General features: G+C 53.7%; 1 protein-coding gene across 14 annotated transcripts in view; it reads left to right on the top strand.

Annotated features, from left to right (window-relative positions):
* The window catches only part of CACNA1C (calcium voltage-gated channel subunit alpha1 C), a 388,445-nt gene that overhangs the window by 282,580 nt on the left and 85,188 nt on the right, over positions 1-20,677 (top strand). For all 14 annotated transcript variants that reach the window (XM_070453275.1, XM_070453261.1, XM_070453272.1 and 11 more), the window contains exons 10-11: positions 13,492-13,582; positions 19,242-19,268. In XM_070453275.1, coding sequence (XP_070309376.1) covers positions 13,492-13,582; positions 19,242-19,268 — 118 coding nt within the window. The remainder of the gene's footprint in view (positions 1-13,491; positions 13,583-19,241; positions 19,269-20,677) is intronic.

Raw genomic sequence — 20,677 nt, forward strand, 5'->3', positions numbered from 1 at the left:
GGGACACAGCCTTCATGGGACCGGAATCCTTCTCTTCTTTCTTTCTCCTCCTCAAGATCAAAAATGCATGGATTAATTATTTGTGCCTGTGGGAATCTCTCTTTCACGATATTCAGACCATTTAAATGCAGCCCCAGCCCTCGAAGACAGACATTAGTGCGATGAGCATGGAAAAGACAGACAGACCATGGAATCAAACGACCGAGTTTCCACACAGACAAGCCAACTAAATATGTATTCCGTGTATTCAGCGCTGCTCCCAGGAGCCCCTCTGCAGTCCCCGTGCAGCAGCAGAGCCGCGTGGCTTCCACCCGCCCTGCCAAGTCTGGATCGTGTATTGTTGAAACACAGAGATTGGAGGGCTTCCAGGAGCAGGGGCTGCCCTCAGAAGGGCCCAGTGGGGCTCGAAAGCAGGGAGCTGAACATCACTGGTCCGCACTGTATGCGTGTCCAAGGCACGTGCATCATCATTTGAGCTTTTTTTACATTTCGATGAAAACAAATGGTGTGTTCCTTGGACGCACTCGTTCTCACGGCCGCCACACACCTGGAATGCCAAGACAGAGTTCTGGTCAGACGGCCAGAAGGACACTAGCAAAGGTTTTTCTCCTCGACTCCCTTCTCACTCTGGCCCCTAAGTGCCCGTGTTAGAGGCCGTCCTAACCCTACACCCCGCGGGGAGAGCAGACGCCTCTCCGGCCCGGCACCTTTAGCCAGTTCTAACTCTGCCTTAGGGCTGTGGGGGAACAGTTCACTCGGCTGGTGAGGCAAGGCTTCAGGCACAAGCTGAGCCCCACATTGAGCACCAGCATCCTATCCCTGGGCCGCGCGGTGAGGCTGATTCATGGATCCTTCCAGGCTGCTGGGAACGACTTCCCTGGGCCGGTGCTGGGGGCCCATCTTCTCGTGTGCAGAGCCACACTCAGGAATCTGATCAGAACAAGGACAAGGGCAGGGGTGTCTCCAAGGGCAGCCCATGAGCCAGGGAGCAGTCTGGCTGCCCTGCTGTCGGGCCCAGTCTGGGAGCGGCGGAGGCGCCCCTGGGGGCCCCATCCAGTGTACGGTGAGAGCACACTATTCTCAGAGTATGGCCCCAAGAGGACAGTGTTCCGTGAAGGTCATCCAGGGAGGCAGGGGACAGTAGACTGTCCTGTTTCCAATGACATCCCAGGTGGTAGCAGGGCAAGAAAGAAAGCCGCTTCCTGAAATTCATAAAAATATACATCCTTTGTAATTTAGATGTGATTCATGTGAGTCCGTCTGACTGACCAAACTCACTCCCAGCAAAGAGGTCTGCAGGGGACTTCCACTGGACAGAGCTTTGATGAAAGGTTTATCCTCTCAAAAGATATACATTTCAGTTTTCATAAGGTTCTTCAGTGTTAGGGGTTTTTAACAAAAAATAAGGATATTAAGATATTTTTCAATATCTAGTCACAGCAGCCATTGATGGTCACTAAATTCGTATTCTAAAACTGACTTGCTAAGCATAATATTGGTTTTGACATACAGACCCAAAGTGGTGCTCAGGGTGCTTCAGAATGTGCCTGGTACAGGCACACAAACCGCCCCCCCCACCCCCCCCAACCCACCCCCGCCCCGAGGTTAGTGGTCAAGAGAAAACAAAAATGCAGGCCAGAAGCTGGTAAGCAATGGTTCCGGCTGCACCGAAACTAGTCTGTGCCTCTACTCGGGGGTGAGATAATAAATCTGCTCTCAACAGCTGGCTGATGAGGTGAAAAGCCCTAATTATATGCTTGACAGGCCAGTTTTAAGGGGGAAAGCCTTTGTTTACCTTCTCAATTCCAAGCTTCAAATCAGCCAGTCAACTCTTGCATCTCATGTCAGTGACTCATGAGATAGGATAATGATATCCAGCATCAGGTCAGTCACTGTGTCAACAAAATTCTCTGAAAATAAAAGCATGTACACACACACATACATACACACACCAGGGGTACACACACACATCAGGCGCATGGATACAGACACACATCCCCACACCACATACACAGGCAAGAAGAAACTGAGGACCCTTTCTCAACAGGGACATTCAGAATTACAGTCTCATTGTATTTGCTGATATTCAACACTTGCTCCAGCTACGACGAGAAGCTTGGTGGGTCGCTTGCTGTGCCCCAGCAGACACAAAGAGAAAGATCGAGCTTCCACCTGGGAGCAGGGGGCACATCTTCTTGGTGTGGAAAGTCAGGCCAGCAGTGAGGGTCCTGGCCCTCTTGCCCTCGGCTCCCTCCGCCATTCTGCAGTGATTGGGCAGCTGATCTGGTCAGTCACTGACCGTTAGGTGGGGTATCCAAGGTTTTCACCAGAGGGCACCAGGCTTCAGTTAGACTTGTAGAGCTTCTTCTTGAGCCTCTTAGGTGGTATAAAATCATTTCCATTATTTGTAGCTTCCACTACTCCCTTACTGGATGGATTCTATCAGTTTAAGTTGTCCCTTGATTAGATCAGAAATGTGAACACAGCCAGCTCTCACCTGACTGGAGGCTGGAGCTTACAGTCTGCACAGTTGTAGTGGTGTGTTGTGTTGTAGACTGAACAGGAGTTGAGAACCAGAGGTCACCAGACTCCCAGGTCCTGCCCGGTGGCCAACGGGCACTTTGCCCATCTCGGTTTCTTTGTCTGTAAAAGGGGGGAGTCAGATCAGTTCAGTTCGGTTCAGTCACTCAGTCGTGTCCAACTCCTTGCAACCCCATGAACCGCAGCATGCCAGGCCTCCCTGTCCATCACCAACTCCCGGAGTCCACCCAAACCCATGTCCATTGAGTCAGTGATGCCATCCAACCATCTCATCCTCTGTTGTCCCCTTCTCCTCCTGCCCTCAATCTTTCCCAGAACCAGGGTCTTTTCAAATGAGTCAGCTCTTCACATCAGGTGGCCACAGTATTAGAGTTTCAGCTTCAACATCAATCCTGCCAATGAACACCCAGAACTGATCTCCTTTAGGAGGGACTGGTTGGATCTCGTTGCAGTCCAAGGGACTCTCAAGAGTCTTCTCAATGCCACAGTTCAAAAGCATCAATTCTTCAGTGCTCAGCTTACTTTATAGTCCAACTCTCACATCCGTACATGACCCCTGGAAAAACCATAGCCTTGACTAGACAGACCTTTGTTGACAAAGTAACGTCTCTGCTTTTTAATATGCTGTCTAGGTTGGTCATAACTTTCCTTCCAAGGAGTAAGCGTCTTTAATTTCATGGCTGCAGTTACCATCTGCAGTGATTTTGGAGCCCAGAAAAATAAAGTCAGCCACTGTTTCCACTGTTTCCCCATCTATTTGCCATGAAGTGATGGGACTGGATGCCATAATCTTAGTTTTCTGAATGTTGAGCTTTAAGCCAACTTTTTCACTCTCCTCTTTCACTTTCATCAAGAGGCTGTTTAGTTCTTCTTCACTTTCTACCATAAGGGTGGTGTCATCTGCATATCTGAGGTTATTGATATTTCTCCCGGCAATCTTAATTCCAGCTTCTGCTTCCTCCAGCCCAGCGTTTCTCATAATGTACTCTGCATATAAGTTAAATAAGCAGGGTGACAATATACAGCCTTGACATACTCCTTTTCCTATTCGGAAACAGTCTGTTGTTCCATGTCCAGTTCTAACTGTTGCTTCCTGACCTGCATACAGGTTTCTCAAGAGGCAGGTCAGGTGGTCTGGTATTCCCATCTCTTTCAGAATTTTCCACAGTTTACTGTGATCCACACAGTCAAAGGCTTTGGCATAGTCAATAAAGCAGAAATAGATGTTTTTCTGAAACTCTCTTGCTTTTTCGATGATCCAATGGATGGCAATTTGATCTCTTGTTCCTCTGCCTTTTCTAAAACCAGCTTGAACATCTGGAAGTTCACAGTTCACGTATTGCTGAAGCCTGGCTTGGAGAATTTTGAGCATTACTTTACTAGCATGTGACATGAGTGCATTTGTATGGTAGTTTGAGCATTCTTTGGCATTGCCTTTCTTTGGGATTGGAATGAAAACTGACCTTTTCCAGTCCTGTGGCCACTGCTGAGTTTTCCAAATTTTCTGGCATATTGAGTGCAGCACTTTCACAGCATCATCTTTTAGGATTTGAAATAGTTCAACTGAATTCCATCACCTCCACTAGCTTTGTTTGTAGTGATGCTTCCTAAGGCCCCCTTGACTTCACATTCCAGGATGTCTGGCTCTAGGTGAGTGATCACAGACCCATTCCAGGATCAGGTGTGGTTTCTGTATGTCAGCTTTAGCCCTGGGAGTTTAGACAAACCTCCAGTCCATCAGACCCCAGAGGACTTCAGTTGATTTTAGATTCCTGAAATTTGCTCTGGATCTCCCATAGGTTTCCCCTGAACCCTGGAAGCAAGCTGATTCTTCCAAAGATCTTCCTGGTGCCTGGCATCCTCTGTCCCCCCTCACCTGGAGAACCCAGCTCCACCATCTTCCTTACGAACGCCCCACTCTGAGCCCTCCTCGGGTGCCCCTCCCCTTCCACCCTTCCCCCTCCTCTCCTACCCTCCTTTTTGACCCCAGGTGCCTGCTCTATGCCTGCCTGGTGACACTGATGTACACGACCTGTTATACCTGTTTATCCATCTTCCCCCCTGCTGGGCTGTGCACCTGTAGTGAGGGGGAGGTTCACATCCCCAGAACTGTCACAGAGCCTGGCAGATCAACCAGCAGTGAATATGGAAAAGGGGGTGGGAGGCCTGGAAATCTGTGAAAGTCCACCATTGGGAACAGGTGACCCGGACCCGCCTTGTCACTGTGTCAGGCTAAAACCAGACAGGACCAGATATCAGGCCCCGCAGAGGCCATGGAATGAATCAGACACACCAATTAATTTGTCATCTTCCGTTTCTTGTCTGTCAACACTTCTCTCTGACTTCTGCAAGAGAACAGACCTCCTCAATGTTTTTCTTCATGTACCAACCGCTTCTCCCCTTTCTTCTTCAAATACATTCAGAGAAGTGCCAGAAATATCTTTATTTTATTTCTCTCTCAGTGAGGCCAGCTAGCTGTCTGCACAGGCAGTTGAGAAAGGGTTAAGAGAGGACCCAGAGTAAGTTCCCAGCTGTTTCTTTAGGGCCGGAAAGCTGAATACATTTAATGCTTGAAAAGGTCAACTCCCTTCCAAGGGGGAGAGGTTTGATTTCATCCATCGTGTGTTCTTGGGCGTAATGCTCATTTCATTCACTGGTAGAGATGGAGATTTATGGGCTAAATGTTATCACAAGCAGAGACTTAATGAGATCTCAGCTGCGTCTCCTGGGCGGAGTGGAAAGCAGCCATTTTGGTAATAAATAGAGAACGGCTTCTAATTTGTAAATTCCTCTTTCCGTTGCTAAGTCTAATCAGATCAGTGAAACTGGAGGGAATTGTTGACGACCCAAGATGATTTTCCATGCCTTAATCTATCCAGGAAGCATTACTTCTAATGGAAGCGGCTTGCTTCTCTGGCAGCGGTAGGAGATGACATTTCTCATTAGACTAACTCAATTGTTGCCTATTAAAAAATATGTTTAGCCCCAAATCTATTTAAAAGCAAACTGGAACTGAGGCCCCGTATCACTCTGCTACTAGTCTCCTTGCTTCATAGATGCAGAAATTCTTTCCAGTGAGCTGCAGGCCTCTCTCTGTAGCAGGGCCATCCCGAAGGGTCCACGGCCCGTGTGATGTCATCCTGACCCAACAGAAGTGTCCAGAGTATGGCTTGGTGGACAGCCTCACAGCCTCACAGCCTCTCTGGCATGGCAGAGAGCAGGTGGGAAGAATAGAACCCAGTCTCTGGCAGACCCTGCAGTTGAAGGTTAAAAAGGAGAATTAAGGGGGCACCAAAGGAGAAGAGCAAAGCTCTTTTTTCGAGTCCTGCTTGAATCTTTTTTTTTTTTTTTCATGCGTGTAATAACAGTTCAAGGTTTTTACAAAGTGTCTTCTCACAAGCTGTTAAGCATTTCCAGGGCAGGGACCCTGTCAGAGTAGGTGACTGTTCTTGCCCAGTAGGGACATCATGAATATTCATGAAGGTCTGACCACCTTGACAACCAGGGCCCCAAAGGGAACGTGGTGTCTGCAGCCCTCCTAGGGGAGCGGCTGAGAACACGTCCACCATCACCAACCAGCACTCAGACTCCAGGTGACTGTTCAGATCAGAGCAGCTGGTCCTGAAGTCCTTCTCTTGGGCCTGCATTTTTGCTTTTTCATCCCCAATAAGTCCATCTGGTGTCTGGGCAATACACGCACACAGAGAAGTATTACTGTGACCCATGTTACCTTTAATCCTCACTTAACCCTCCAAGATCCGTATTATGGTCTCTGTTTTTTGTTTTTTGTTTTTTGTTTTCAATTTGATTGATTTTTGGCTGAGCTGGGTCTTCGTTGCTCTGCAGACTTTTCTCTAGTTGCAGCAAGTAAGGGCTGCTCTTCATTGCAGTGCTGCAGCTTCTCAGTGGGGAGGCTTCCCTTGTTGCAAAGCATGGGCTCTTGGGCACGTGGGCTTCAGCAGTCGTGGCACATGGGCTCAATAGTGTGGTGCACAGGCTTCGTTGCTTCTTAGTGTGTGGGGTCTTCCCAAACCAGGGCTCAAACCCTTGTCTCCTGCATTGGCAGGCAGATTCTTTACCACTGAGCCACCAGGAAAGCCCCATATTGTCTCCGTTGTTTTTCAGATGAGAAAACTGAGGTTTAGATCATTTTCCCAAAAGGATCGTTTGAGGCAGCCCCAGAAATGGATGTCGCAGGTTTGGAGACAGAGACTATGTCCCCTAAGCACCTTGTCAACACTAAACCATCCCAGGGTCTGCACAGAATGTGAGCTCAGCCCTTCCCTGTCCCTGGACTCGACCTCTGGCTGACCCTGTGGATGTGGTCCTGACAGGGCCTGGCCAGTGAAGGAGGGGAGCAAGGCCTCCAGTCTAGAGCAGGTTCTGGAGTGGTCTTGCTGAGAAAGATGTGGACGATTAAAGCACCGGGAGAACCAGGATGCAGAAGAACCTGACAAGCACCAGCAGGGAGAGCCGCACGATCAATTGAAGTGGAGGACGTGGCGGGGGAGAGGGTGGCTGATGGATGCGCTGACCGCTGCCCGCAGACTCATTCAGGGAGTTATGGGGCTTGAGGCACCACAGGTTTGGGAGCTTAAGTGACTCACTTCCCATAAACGCCTGCAGTTTAAGACTGGAGTCTGCTCTCCTGCTGTGGGGAAGGCAAGGCTGAAACCTCGTGAAGAAGCCGTTCTCTCATCAGGGCAGCCCCACCGTGGGTGCCCACAGCCTTCAGGATCTTGCTGGACCCCCGTAGGGCCTCCCTGGGGAATCTGACTCAGGCCAAAGTTATCACGAGCAGCAGAAAATAGGGAAGAAGATGGAGCCCAAGAAGAGAGAGAGAGAGAGAAAGCACACCCTGAGCTCTGCAGGCCCCTGTGGACAGCACACTCAGGGCACAGGTGTGAGACCCGGACCTTCAGGAAGGAGCTAGGGCAACTCTGTGCTTGGCCAGGATGACCACGGTGGGCTTTTGGCCCCTCTATGATGTGAGTGAGGGGCTGGCAAGAAAAGGAGGCCGTGCTGACTGGTGGGAAAGGGACCAGACCTCCAGCTCTAATTAGCTGTGTGACCTTGGGCGAGTCACTGATCCTCTCTGTACCTCACTGGTCTCCACTGTCAAAGGAAGGGCTGCTCTGCCCTTCTAGCCCTGCAACACCTGTAGGCCTTGGCAGGGAAACCAAGCCACAGAGGAGGGACGTAACAGACCCCAGGTCTCAGAGCTCCAAAGTGCAAAGTGAGAGTGAAAGTCACTCAACCATGTCCGACTCTTTGTGACCCCGTGGACTATACAATCCATGGAATTCTCCAGGCCAGAATACTGGAGTGGATAGCCTTTCCCTTCTCCAGGGGATCTTCCCAACCCAGGGATCAAACACAGGTCTCCCGCATTCCAGGCTGATTCTTTACCAGCTGAGTCACAAGGGAAGCCCCCAAAGAGCAGATCCAGGGTCCAAACTCAAGCCACTGGCTCCAGGGCCCAGGCTCAGACCCAGCAGCACCCTGGGCAGGGTTGCACAGTACCTGACTTCTCCCGGGACCCCCCACCCATACGCTATGCCCACCTTCTACTCCTCCCAGTGACCCTAGCACATCCACAGGCCTCTTCTCTCCTGATCAGGAAGGGCTTCATGAACTTGTCTGATGTGCATGAGGGTAGACTTGGCTTGACACAGGCTGGGGTTCAAGTCCCGGATCTCATGAGCTGCTCTGCTCACTTTGGATAAGCCGCTTCATTCTCTCAGCCTTGGTTTCCTGATCTATGAAATGAGAGCATGTAATGGGGTGATTGATAAAATCTCTCACAGAGTTGTTCTGAGGCTTGAGTTAGGTCTGGTGTGTCGCTGGCAGGTAGCAGGAGATGGAAGACCGAGCTGTAATAATGACACTGCAGTAGAGCTGTTATGATCCTGGCCTTACTACCATCTGTCCCGAGAAAATCCAAGACCCTAAAACAGAGGGATGACATGGTAGACACCGTCCAGCTGGGCTGGGACTGGGCTGGAGAGGGACTGGGGACACAGCCATTCTCTGTCCCTCACATGTCACTCCACACGGGTGACCCTCTGCTGATCCTGGCCTTGGAATCTAGAACATTGTCTCTAACCTAAAAGCAGTTTTGTGCCTAAAGCAGCTGGTTTCCAGAGGCGTCCTGCACAGAAGGGTACCCATCACCACCTCTCTCACCCCTGAGGGTGGCAGTGAGCTGTGTCCCTCGGGGGTTTGGGGTGGTGGAGGTGTCCAGCCCCTCCTATTTGCCCAGTGTTGCCAGGGCCTGGAGATGCCCAACTTGGCCCCTTCACCCCTCAGGATGGTGGGGCCGGGTGGGACGAGAAGCCGGGTGCCCAAGTGCAGCCTTCTGTCTGGTGCAGCTGCATGGTCCCCCTGCCCCGTCCTAACTGAGGTGGCCGCCGCAGTGGCACCGTGACCGTGGGGAGAGATTTTCTGCTTGGGAGCGCCGGGTGTTTATGGCCTGCTGGGAGCACAGCGACCTGGTTTTCTCCTCCGGATGGCGGCTGCAGACCAAGGGCGGGCGTTTCTGCCTCCTCCGGTTTATGGCGGTAATAATAATTATTGCGACAGCATGTCGTGCTTACATTGTGCCTTTTTAATAAGGCCACTTTGTTTGGCTTCTTAATATTTAATCCTGTTTTATATTTACTTTCTGATGGCTTAGAATCAGCCAGGTCTTAACTGCTTCTGGGGAGGCGGCCCTGTGGGGCCCGGGCACTCAGGACGCTGCCGAGGAGGCTCTGGGGGCGGCATGACCTTCCACCCAGACAGGCCCTGAAGCTGGCACCACTTACCTTCTCTCTCCCCAACTCTTCGCTCTTTTGTCTGCAATCTGCTTTTCCTCTCCTGCCCCGTCTCTTTCTTTGCCTTGGAAGAGACTGTCAGCTCGGTCTGGTCGATTTATTCCTATAAGAGACGAAGACCATGAGCCCCAGGTTATCATGTAACCTAGTTGGAATGGTCCCATGGCCTGGCCAAGGCTAGGGTAGCACTGGCAATTTCTAGACCCACAGTGCAATGCCAGGGAGGCTCCCAGGAGCCTGAGCTGGGCAGAGACTGGGAGGAGGCTCCTATACCCCACAGCCTCTGACCATGAGTGGCCATAGGTTGGACCTCCCCAGCTACAGAGAAGAAGTGAGGACTAACTCTTGAGTTACTTTTCCTGCAGGAGGAAAGGAAACCAAATGAAATATGATGTGGTTCCCCCCACCCCAAGAGGGTCCTGGGGCAGTAACCCCACCCAGGATGTCCGTCCCGTTCTGCCCGGGGCTCAAGCCATGCCCCCAGTGATGCCCTGGCTCCCTGGTGCCTCCCAGGAAGTCAACCTGCAGGGTTACCAGAGTTCAGCTGCCCTGGATGCTGCCTGACAGAGCCAGGAAGGCCCTGGACTCAGGTCAGTGTCCCATGCTCCACCCGCTCTCACCTGGACAGCAAATCTCCCCCATCACTGGGTTCACACTGCTCACCTGGCCTGCACCCAGAGGCATATGGGTCAGGTCCTGACAGCAAATGGATTCGACAACTGGGTAGTTTAAGAGGAGGCTCACAAAGATGCAGGCACCAGGGGTGACAGCCCCAAACGGCATCTGCTGGCACTGTCCTTCAGGCTATCTGCAAAGGTCAGCCTCCCGGATCCCAGGTGGAGGAGCAGCTGAAGGACAAACCCCAAGACACCAGCCCAAGGGAGCAGCCCTGAAACCCCCAAAGATACCAAATGCCTGCTGTAATCGCACAACCAGTACCATTAGGACCTGAAAAAGAATCCATGCATACGTGCTAAGTCACTTCAGTCATGTCCAACTCTTTGTGACCCTATGGACTGTAGCCCACCAGTCTCCTCTCTCCATGGGATTCTCCAGACAAGAATACTGGAGTGGGTTGCCATGCCTTCCTCCAGGGGGTCTCCCCAACCCAGGGATCAAACCCGCGTCTCTTACATCTCCTACATTGGAGGCAGGTTCTTTACTACTAACTATCACCTGGGAAGTCCCTTACTCCCTTGCCCTTGTTCAGTTCAGTTCACTCACTCAGTCATGTCTGACTCTTTGTGACCCCATGGACTGCAGCACACCAGGCTTCCCTGTCCATCACCAACTCCCGGAGCTTGCTCAAACTCATGTCCATCGAGTTGGTGATGCCATCTAACCATCTCATCCTCTGTCATCCCCTTCTCCTCCTGCCTTCAATCTTTCCCAGCATCAGAGTCTTTTCCAATGAGTCAGTTCTTCACATCAGGTGGCCAAAGTACTAGAGCTTCAGCTTCAGCATCAGTCCTTCAAATGAACATTCAGGACTGATTTCCTTTAGGATTGACTAGTTTGATCTCCTTGTTATATCCATTCATTTATTTTTTAAATCCCATATATAAGTGCTAACATACAGTATTTGTCTTTCTCTGACTTATTTCACCAAGCCTAATGTCCTCCAGGTCCATCAAAGTTGTTTTTAGCTTTGTATTGTGAAAATAAGTCTATTTGGGGTAGACTCCTTTACATATGTTGAAAAGAATCCTGATCCATTTCTTCTCATGATCTAGTCTTCAGGATTCCCACTAACAAGCAGAGATGAGGTTGTCCTGCCTGGGAAGCCCTCTCCTCAAAGTCACCCCCATCTGCAGACAACACTTCTGTGAGAGTCCTTCCTTCTCCCCAGGATCCGTGGCCCTATGTCATAAGTTCATGTGATCTGGGGTTTGGGTCCTGTTTTGTTAAGTGTTCTTACATGTTTTGGTTTATTGCTTTTTATCATTTCTTCAGTTTTGTTTTCTGAAGTGAGCCCGACATCCCTTGTGGATGCCGAGTCCTATTTCTTTCTTTCCCCATAGCTGACCTGAGCTCTGCCCATGTCTTATTCCTGATTTTTGACTCTGATGTCTTATCTGTGAAAGGAGGCACCTGGTGTGTCTGCTTGATCAGAAGGAAGGAGAGTTTCTTGGTTGCTTGGTCTAATCGCCCCCAGAAACCCATGGTGACGTCCCCCACACCACATGCACGTAAACATATGCTGGTGCCCACAGGGCAGGGTGTGTAGTGTGTATGTGGGTCTGTGTGTGTGTGGTGTGTGTGTGTGTGTGTGTGTGTGTGTGTGTGCATGCAAAGGGAGGGTGGCCTGTCCCACCCAAATCCACCATCTCGCTGTCCCTTCCAGCCTGTAAAGTCAGTGAACATGACAACTGCAGCGGCTGAGCCCTGAGAGGGCCTTTCCTTTGAAGATCACTGGCCAAGGTTAAGGTCACTCTCAGTGCAGCTGTAGACAGTGAGATCCAGCATCACCGGGTGACTGCACCCCACACTCTGTGATGCCCCAGAGCCTGCCTGGCTGTCGGAATCCCATCTCGTCTGGTGTGTAGCCCGGGGGCCATCAAGCTGAGCACAGCGCGGTGCCAAGACCCCTGTGCTCCAGTCCAAGCCCCCAACCATGTGTGAGTCAGCACCTGGCCCTGCCCTGGGCCTCACCTCCCTGTCCTGTGACGAGAAGACTGGGCAACTCCCTTGCAATGACGTCTGGATTTGTTTACACCCGAGTTTGTGGAAAAGGACTCAAGGGTGGATACAGGACAGTCAGGCTTATAGAGTCACAGGCTTTCAGATTGTGTCTCCACGTTCTGGGAATGAGTCTCTCTCACCTGCCCTTGACTTCATTCAAAAGGAAAGAAACTAAGGAAAAGCCACATCCAGCAACATCCCCCACCCAACCAGGAGACTTATCCGGATGGCGTGCTCCGTTCTGGCGGCAGACCCCCCAGTACTGGTCCCTGTTCCACATCCCCAGATGTCCCGCCCCCACCAGCGCAGGTTCTGTGGCCACTGGGGCTCCTGACCTGCCCCGGATGAGGGTGCCACGCTGCAAACAGAGCTGAGCCAGGACCATGGATGTGGTGGCCATGCTAGAGAACAAGGACGGGAAAGATAAGGACATTGTGTGGCATGTTAGAAGGGTCAGAGAAGCTGGAAAAGAAGGAGAAGAATTCTTTGGGGATATACTTTTATTTGGAATAAAAAATAGTAATAGAAGAAAGAGGATGAGATGGTTGGATGGCATCACTGACTCCATGGACATGAGTTAGGGCAAACTCCTGGAGACAGTGAAGGACAGGGAAGCCTGGTGTGTTGCAGTCCACGGGAACGCAAAGAATCGGACACGACTGAACGACTGAACAACAGTAAAAGGAGTCTCTTTTTCTAAGCCGCTGACCTGGACTCCAAGCTAGAAGATTCCAGTCGCCCTGGAAATCCAGCCCCACCACCTCGGGGGAAACTGGAGACAATTGGGCGGGTCAGCCATCATGGAGTCGGATGGACTGTGTCCCAGGCCGGCCCGCCAAGATACTGTGGGGAGGTGGTTTCCCTACGTGTGTCTTCAGGCTGTGTCTCACTGTCATTTGGTGGGTCTGGCATGAAGGCTTCTCATTCCCACGTCTGCAGGGCTGAACTGAGTCCTGAATGTGGCACTGGACGCGGCTACTCCCTACGAGTTGTTTCAGGCTCCGTCCTGGATGGAATCAACCCAGTGAGCAGGACTCAGGCCGAGGGGCAGACCCTCCTCTGATCCATCGAGCAGCCCACACCCTTGTCAAAGACATCCTTTCTACGGACAGGCTGGACCCTAAGCGTGGGGACGAAGCCCCTTAGAATAGGGGGCTGGAAAGAAATAAGAAAAATAAAATATTGTCGTGAAAGCTCTTCTTTTTATCTGGAAGAATGGATGCAAAAGGGAAAGTGGGAGCAGCTTGTCCAAGCGCATGGGGTTGATGGTAGAGGAGGGACTGAGTCGGGGAGGGAGTTAGCGTCCCCCTTAGAGTGTCCTGGGTGGCGAGGGTCACCATAGACAGGCAGCAGGTGTGTGAGTCAGGACCACAGACAGCCAGGCACTGCCAGGGCTCCCGTCCTGGCTGGGCTGCAGACTAACCCCTCTCTCCTTCCCTCCACGACCCTGCAGTGAGCATGCCCACCAGTGAGACCGAGTCCGTCAACACCGAGAACGTGGCTGGAGGGGATGTCGAGGGAGAGAGCTGCGGGGCCAGGCTGGCGTGAGTAGTCTCGGGAGTGGGGCCCGTGGTCCCGGGAGTGGGTGAGCACGGCCCCGGCTGGGGGCCGCTCTGCACGTCCCAGGAGTTGGACTTGGGACTTTGAGCCCCTTTCCATCCCATCAGGGAAGCAGAGTGTGTATCTCTTTGGGGGCGGGGGCTACATGTGTTGAGGGGGCCTTGAAGTCTGTTTCTTCCCAGCCCCTCACCCCATTTCTTCAGATCAGCTTTGTGAGGGTTCCCGGGTCCTGCTAAGCACCCTTTCATTTCTGATAAATGTGACCCAGGGGATAGGCAAACTGGCAAGAAAATACTCTGGGAGTGGTGGTCTTACTTACGGCTCTGAGTTATCTACCCGGGGAAGGGAGCACAGTTGTCTGCCATGCAAACTCAGCTATGAAATTTCACCAGTGCCAGCCGGGCAAGCGGCCACCTCCCCTAACACGAGCCCCAGCCCCCAGTTTCCTGAGCAGACTTGGGTCCGGCGTTGGGCCAGGTGTGTGGAGGGACACCATCCCCTCTAAGCTCCATCCTAAAAATGGATACCAGCAGGCCCTAGGAGATGTCCCCCAGCAAGAAATGAAAGGAAAATGGCTTAACTGCTAAAAATAAGCACACTGCTGGGTTCCATTCTCAGAGTCTCAAAAAGCAGAGTCCACAAACTGTAAGCTGGGTTCCATCAGGAGTCAGGCTGACCCTGAGGTAGGGCCTCCTGCACCTGCCAGGCTGCACATTGGGAAGTGGGGGCTGCTTGCCCTTGTTCCCAGGGATGTAAGACTAACCCTGGAAACTAAAAGGAACAGCAGACGGGGGGCTTGGAGGAGGACTGACCCCACGTCGGCTGAGTGTCTGAGTCCCTCTGTCGTGGGAACGGCGTCCTCGTTGACCTGTGCCCCTGAAATGCCTTTGTATCTGGGTGACCCCTGCCCTCGCAAGGCAGTCCCCTTGTGGGTGCCTCTCGTCTGAGCCAGGCCAGCCTTCAAGCAAGTAGGGAGCAAGAACAGATGGTTTCCAGGGTACACGGCCTTGCCATCACTCCCCACAACAGCAGCACCAGGAATCTATGCTGCTGAGCCCCAGCGATGTGGGGAAGCAGTTATTGTCAAACTGTTGTTAAAATACAGGGCTAATTACATTCAAAGCAGCAGGGTGAACCCTCCCCTCTTCCCTCCTGTTAGAACAGCACAAACAATCTCTCAGGATTGTGGACATGGGCCTGGCCCGCCACAGTTGAGAAGGTGAATGGCAGGTCCCCAAAGGGACGGAGGGAAGATGATGAGGACGTTACCCTCTGGCTCTGGGCCCAGGTGACAGGCCAAGGGAGACCAGGGCGCTTGGCCCCCACAAGCCTGTCCCCACAGAGGAGACTAACATCTTCAGGACATGTCATGCAAGCCGCCAGGACTTGGCAGGAATGAACAGCGGTCCCCACAAACACCCGTGTTTGTGCCCCTACTGTGTGCAGATAAAATGCCTGGCCCCAGCACCAGGATTATAGTATGTCCTTCATAGACTGCCATCTTTCCCCAGCAGCTTCAGACAGCCATGCGAGAAGACCATCAGCGTTCCTGGTGGGGACGCAGCGTTAACACCGGGGGCTGAGACCAAGCGAGATGAGCAGGGAGACGCCAGCATTTCTGAAGCTGAGAACAAACAGCCTGAGTAGCAGGATGAGGATTTCTGTGTCGTGAGAGGCCTGGCTGAAGATGGTTCCAAGGGGATGGGGCAGACAGAAAGGGACCACAAGGTGATGTTTTGTGGGGAGGGGGCAGGCAAGCAAGGGAGGGGATGAGAGGAGGGAGCCGTCCATTGAGCTGAAGACAGAAAAGATATGGACACTGAAGTCACCGGCGGGGCTGCAAGGTGTGGGAGCCAGGGTTCTACTCTGGGCTGCCAGAGGCCTCAGTTTAGAAATTAAGGATGCGGTTACATGGCACTGACACCAAGGCTGTTCACCCGGGTGGAAGGCCGGGGCTGAAGGCTGGGAAGTGTTTAGACACTTTTTTTAGAAGTAAAAGAGCAAGTAAATGAAACAGATGGAGAGGTGCCAAGAGACCAGCCAGCACGGGCCCGGAGGCCACTGGAGGAGGGATGTCCAGGCTGAGCTCTTCGTTTGTACCCCATCTGGGCAGCACGCCCACTCGGTGCCAGGCCACGGGGACACGGAGCCTGAGACCATGGTGACACCACCCCACTGGAACTCACAGCCTGGTGTGGAAGTGACCCTGGGCGTCACTGTGATTTGGGATAAGCGTTCGGAAGGCAATTTCCGCGGGAGAGTGGCCGTGAGAGAAGCAGGCTGCACTGTGTTAAACTGCAGGCCCCAGCCCAGGTGGTGTGCAAGGTCCCCTTGGTCTCAAAGCCCACAGATCTGCAAGAAGGAAGAATCAAACAGGCTTCCAACTCTGACACCACGAATGATGTGCGCCTTGCCACAGGCATGAGCTCAGGGGTCCCAGATGGCACAGGAGGTAAAAGCTGGAGAGGCCCCGAGAGGAGGCCGAGACTCGGGGCCCAGTGGAGGCCACAGGGAGACTGATGCCAAAAGCATCAGCCTCGAGTGGGGTCTGTGCAGTGGGACCCTCAGAGAGCAGACAGTAGAGCAGCCAGCATGAGGTTGGCTGAGCATGCCCGGAGTCTGCATCATGCTGAGGGCGACATGGACATGACTTAGGGCCCGGCAGCTGTAGTGTTGGCCTGGGGGGTTGTTGTTCAGTCGCTCAGTTGTGTCCGACTCTTTTCGACCCCATGGACTACATACAGCACACCAGGCTTCCCTGTCCATCACCATCTCCCAGAGCTTGCTCTAACTCATTTCCATTGAGTCAGTGATGCCATCCAACCATCTTGTCCTCTGTTGCCCCCTTCTCCTCCCACCTTCAATCTTTCCCTACAGTAGGGTCTTTTCCAATGAGTCATCTCTTCACATCAGGTAGCCAAAGTATTGGAGCTTCAGCTTCGGCGTCAGTCCTTCCAATGAATATTCAGGACTGATTTCCTTTAGCATTGACTGGTTGACTCTCCTTGCTGGTCAAGGAACTCTCAAGAGTCTTCTCCAGCACCAGAGCACCAGAGGTCTGGGTGGGGGCTAGGTGATGGGGAGGAGCCAGCGGGGGTTGATCAGGCTCCAGGGAAGAATAGAGGGAGGGGGCCTCTGGCCAGAAATGCAGAGAAGCTAGTCCAGCCCCAGTCTTTGAGGCAAGGCTCTGTGAAGAGGGGGTCTGGGCCCAGACCCTCTGGCTGCACCAGCCATGCGCGGAGTCAAGGAGACGAGAGTCACCCAGGAGAGGCCAGCAGCCCTTCCGACTGATGCTCAGGCAGATTGGGAGGATTGGGGCAAGGACAGTTCCAAACACGGCAGCGGGCAGGCGTCCAGGGCTCCAGACTCTACTACGGTGAAAGGTTAACTGTGGAAGGAGCTCCCAAGAAGTTCAAATATTTGGCCAAGAATGACAAATGCAAACTGAGGGAAGCAGAGGGAGTTCTGAGCATGTCTCTTGCTTTCGGCCCCTGGGGAGGTAAGTGTGTCCTGGAGGCCTGAACAGAGGAGGCAGCTGAGCTTCAGGCCCAACCCACTGGGCTGCACGTGGTCTTAGGTGCGATTCCTCTGTTCTCCACCTGCCACTCCTCAGGAGTCCACGTAAAACACGGGATGGGAATCATCCTCGCAGAGCAGGGACCGGGGGAGCCCGACGCCATCTGAACAGGTGGTCCCCAGCGGGGTCTGGAGCTCTGGGGCCTCCGGTGTCTGCGGACTTGCTGAGATTGAGGGTTTGAAGCCCATGAGAAGGCAGCACCCGACACACGGCCAGAGAACAGGGTGAGGGGCAGGCACGGTGCCCACAGGTGCCCCACTCACCTGTCCACCAGCAAGATAACCAGTTCTCCAAACCCAGAGTCAGTGGTCACTGCCCAGGACTCGAGGACAGTGGAGACCAGGTCCCTCTGGTTCCGTGAAGCATGCTGACTCTCCTGCATGGGGAGCATGAGGTCCTTGGTTCCCCAAGATCTGGGCTCTCCTTTGTCTCCAGACACCTGCCCCCAAGGACCCCCTCTTACCTGAGGGCTCAAGTATTCGGTGCTTAAAGGGGGTGAAAGCTATGGATCCAGAAAGCCTGTGGAACAATGCTCACGACCCAAAAGCAGCAGTCAGGCTTCAGTGTGGCATCCAGGGTCCCACATCAGGACGTGTGACCCTGGGGGAGAGAAAGTCCTGTCCATGTTCTCCTCCTCAGAACATTCCAGAACACCCAGGAAGGAGCCACAGCCAGTGGCCTCGCTTACCTGGGGACTCGTCTCCAACAGGAGCCCTGGGTCGCCCTCACCCAAGTCCCAGAGTCACTGCCTTGGGAGACATGGACACTCTGACCTCAGCTGCCCCCAACAGGGCCCTTTAAGAACTCTCTTTTGCTTATGACCCATTGGCCTAAAAGGGAGCCTTACAGGGAGGGCGTGTGGTCTGCACTCTAACGGCCCCCCAGAGGACCCGGGATCTCTGGGCACTTTGGCAGAGTGGCCAGGCTGACGGCCACCCACCCCTGGCTGGTGTCCACAGCGAGGGTTCAGCTGCACAGTGAGCCAGGCCGGGCTGGAAGAGGGACCGCTGACTGACCGCCGCCCAGCACAGCTGGACGACTTTTGCTTCCCCATTAAACGGGTCCAGCCTCCCCCTCAGGCCGTGTGGTATGTTGTTGGACCCTGCACCCCAGCCTCACCCTCGGGCCATGTGACTATACCCTGCGCCCCGGCCAGCATCTTCAGTGGGATCAGTTATTAGCTGGCAGTTTGGAGCAGTAAAGGCTCTTGGCTCAGGTTCTCCGGCCCGGGAGGTATAATTATCTCACGCACAATGGCTCTGCCACCTGTCACATCTTCTGGTTTAGTGTTTTTTTAATGAAACATAACAAGAGGGGTTGTTTTTTTGCTTCGCAGCAGAGCTCACTTAGCGCTGAACTGGGTGGGCCGTCTGGATCCCCCAACCCGTGGCCTGACCAGCACTCACTCCCCAGACACCTGGGCCATCCTGAAACTCAGCCTTCGACCGATCAGTCTCAACTGCCTGCACACTCTCTGCCCCAGCCACCCTCCCACGGGCCTCAGGGCCTCCTGGAAGGTTCCTGACCCACCCCCCACCACAGTGACCCTCGAGTCAGCCACCTGCACAGCCGCCGTGCTCCTACCCATGAGGGCCCAGGTCTTCAGGGCCGCACACCACTGTCAGCATGAGGGGTTGTGCTCGGTAGCCCAGCCATTTCCTCAGGCCCAGGCTCAGCCCTCAGCCTTCTGTTCTCAGGGTGCTGGGTCTCAGCCAGCCCGTTTCCACCTGACGTCCAGCTGCCAAAGGCCGTGTCTGCAGCAGGGGCTCCTGTCCTCCACCACGGTCCTCAGGAGAGGCCCCAACCTGTGGGCAGCCCGGCTGATGGTCTGAGGACACAGCGCTGAGCTCTGGGGACCGTGTCTCCACTTAAAGATGCTCGATTCATAGGTTCACGGGCTGGGCTGGCCCTGTGTCTCGGCTTCAAACCCTTGAGCTCCAGGAGGTGCTGACCACAGAGCTCTCTCCCTGAAGCTGCTCCTTCCAGCGCCTGCGTGGTCACCCGGGAGCGTCTGAGAATCAAGGCAAACGTATGTCATCTGCTAACGTCTCCTCTTTCCCTTTCAGCCACCGGATCTCCAAGTCGAAGTTCAGGTGAGTGGGACGCTCCTCTCCTGCTGGGCCCCGGGGGGCCCCCCAGGTGGGGGCTGAGTGAGGGGGCGGCCGAGGGGGTCTCGGGGTCTGGTGACATAGTGTTTGTGTTAGTGTTCATGGCTGTACCAGCCTGGGAGGTTGTGAGACGCTGTGTATCCCTCCCTTGTGAGATGAAGTCCAGTTGAGATAAGTGCCACGCGCCGCTCTCTGCCGCTTTTGGCCACGTTTACAGGACTTGGTGAGGTGAGGGCACACGGGTTCCATCAGCACTGCCTCAGAGTCTTCCGCAGGGTCATCCGCCCCTCCAGCCCCACTGCCTGTGTCCCCCATCCTGTCTGTTACACATCAGGGCTTCTGTGTGGAGCCCTTCTTCCACTCGAATCATGGTATCCCGGCCCCCTGCAGAACCTGGGCTCCCGTTAGGAAGCTCGGCTGTCACCACATCTCGACACCTTGTGTAGACCCCCCTCCCTCCCTGCATCGCTCCGTTCAGACCTCTGTCACCACCCTCACCGTGTGCGTTCCTGCAACCCCAGTACGCTCCATGAGCTTCCAGAGTGTGGTTTGCATGGAACCAAGCTGAGCGCCCGACTGGCGGCAGGCCGTCCCCTGATTATGTCGAATGTGAGGACGGGCATGGGAATTTACTCTCACAAAGTTTGCATAAGCCAGAAAACATCGATTATGTTTTGTAATCCATCTAATCTTGCTGTCCCAGCCTCACCTGCTGCATAGCTTGCACATGCGTGCGTGCGTGTTAAGTTGCTTCAGTCCTGTCTGAATCTGTGCGACCCCATGGACTGTAGCCCACCAGGCTCCTCTGTCTGTGGAATTCTCCAGGCAAGAATACTGGAGTGGGTTGCCATGCACTCCTCCAGGGGACCTTCCCAACCCAGGGATCGAACCCATGTCTCCTACATTGCAGGCGCGTTCTTTACCATCTGAGCCACCTGGGAAACCCCAGCAGGAGCAGAAACAGCATTAGATTTCAGTCCAGCCAAGCAGTGCAGCCCAAGTCCCTGAGGCTGAATGTTTAGTCCCTCTTCTTCCCTCTGCCCAGCTCCTCTCCAGGGTGGAAAAGCGGAGTTAGGACTTCAAGATCTCGGAAATACACAGGGGCTCAGTGAGGACTCTGTTCTCTGGCCCCCAGGCTCTTTGAACCCATGGGTGGGCTGCGGGACCCAGGCGCTGGCCCACGCTCCTGCCACATGTCACCACGTGCACTTGCCTGGGTAGAGCTCTAGTTGAAGGCTGGTGCCCCCCAGGCACCCACAGACCCCGTGCCCCAGCCAGGAGAGGCATCTCCGGCCCCAGTGTCCCAGCCTGCCTACGACTATCCCGGTGTTTCTAACACTTGGCTCTGGGTCGCTGGTGAGGGACCCTCTCCTCTCCCACCTTCTGCTCCCTGT

The sequence above is a fragment of the Odocoileus virginianus genome, chromosome 23, assembly GCF_023699985.2.
Source record: "Odocoileus virginianus isolate 20LAN1187 ecotype Illinois chromosome 23, Ovbor_1.2, whole genome shotgun sequence".
NCBI lineage: Eukaryota > Metazoa > Chordata > Mammalia > Artiodactyla > Cervidae > Odocoileus > Odocoileus virginianus.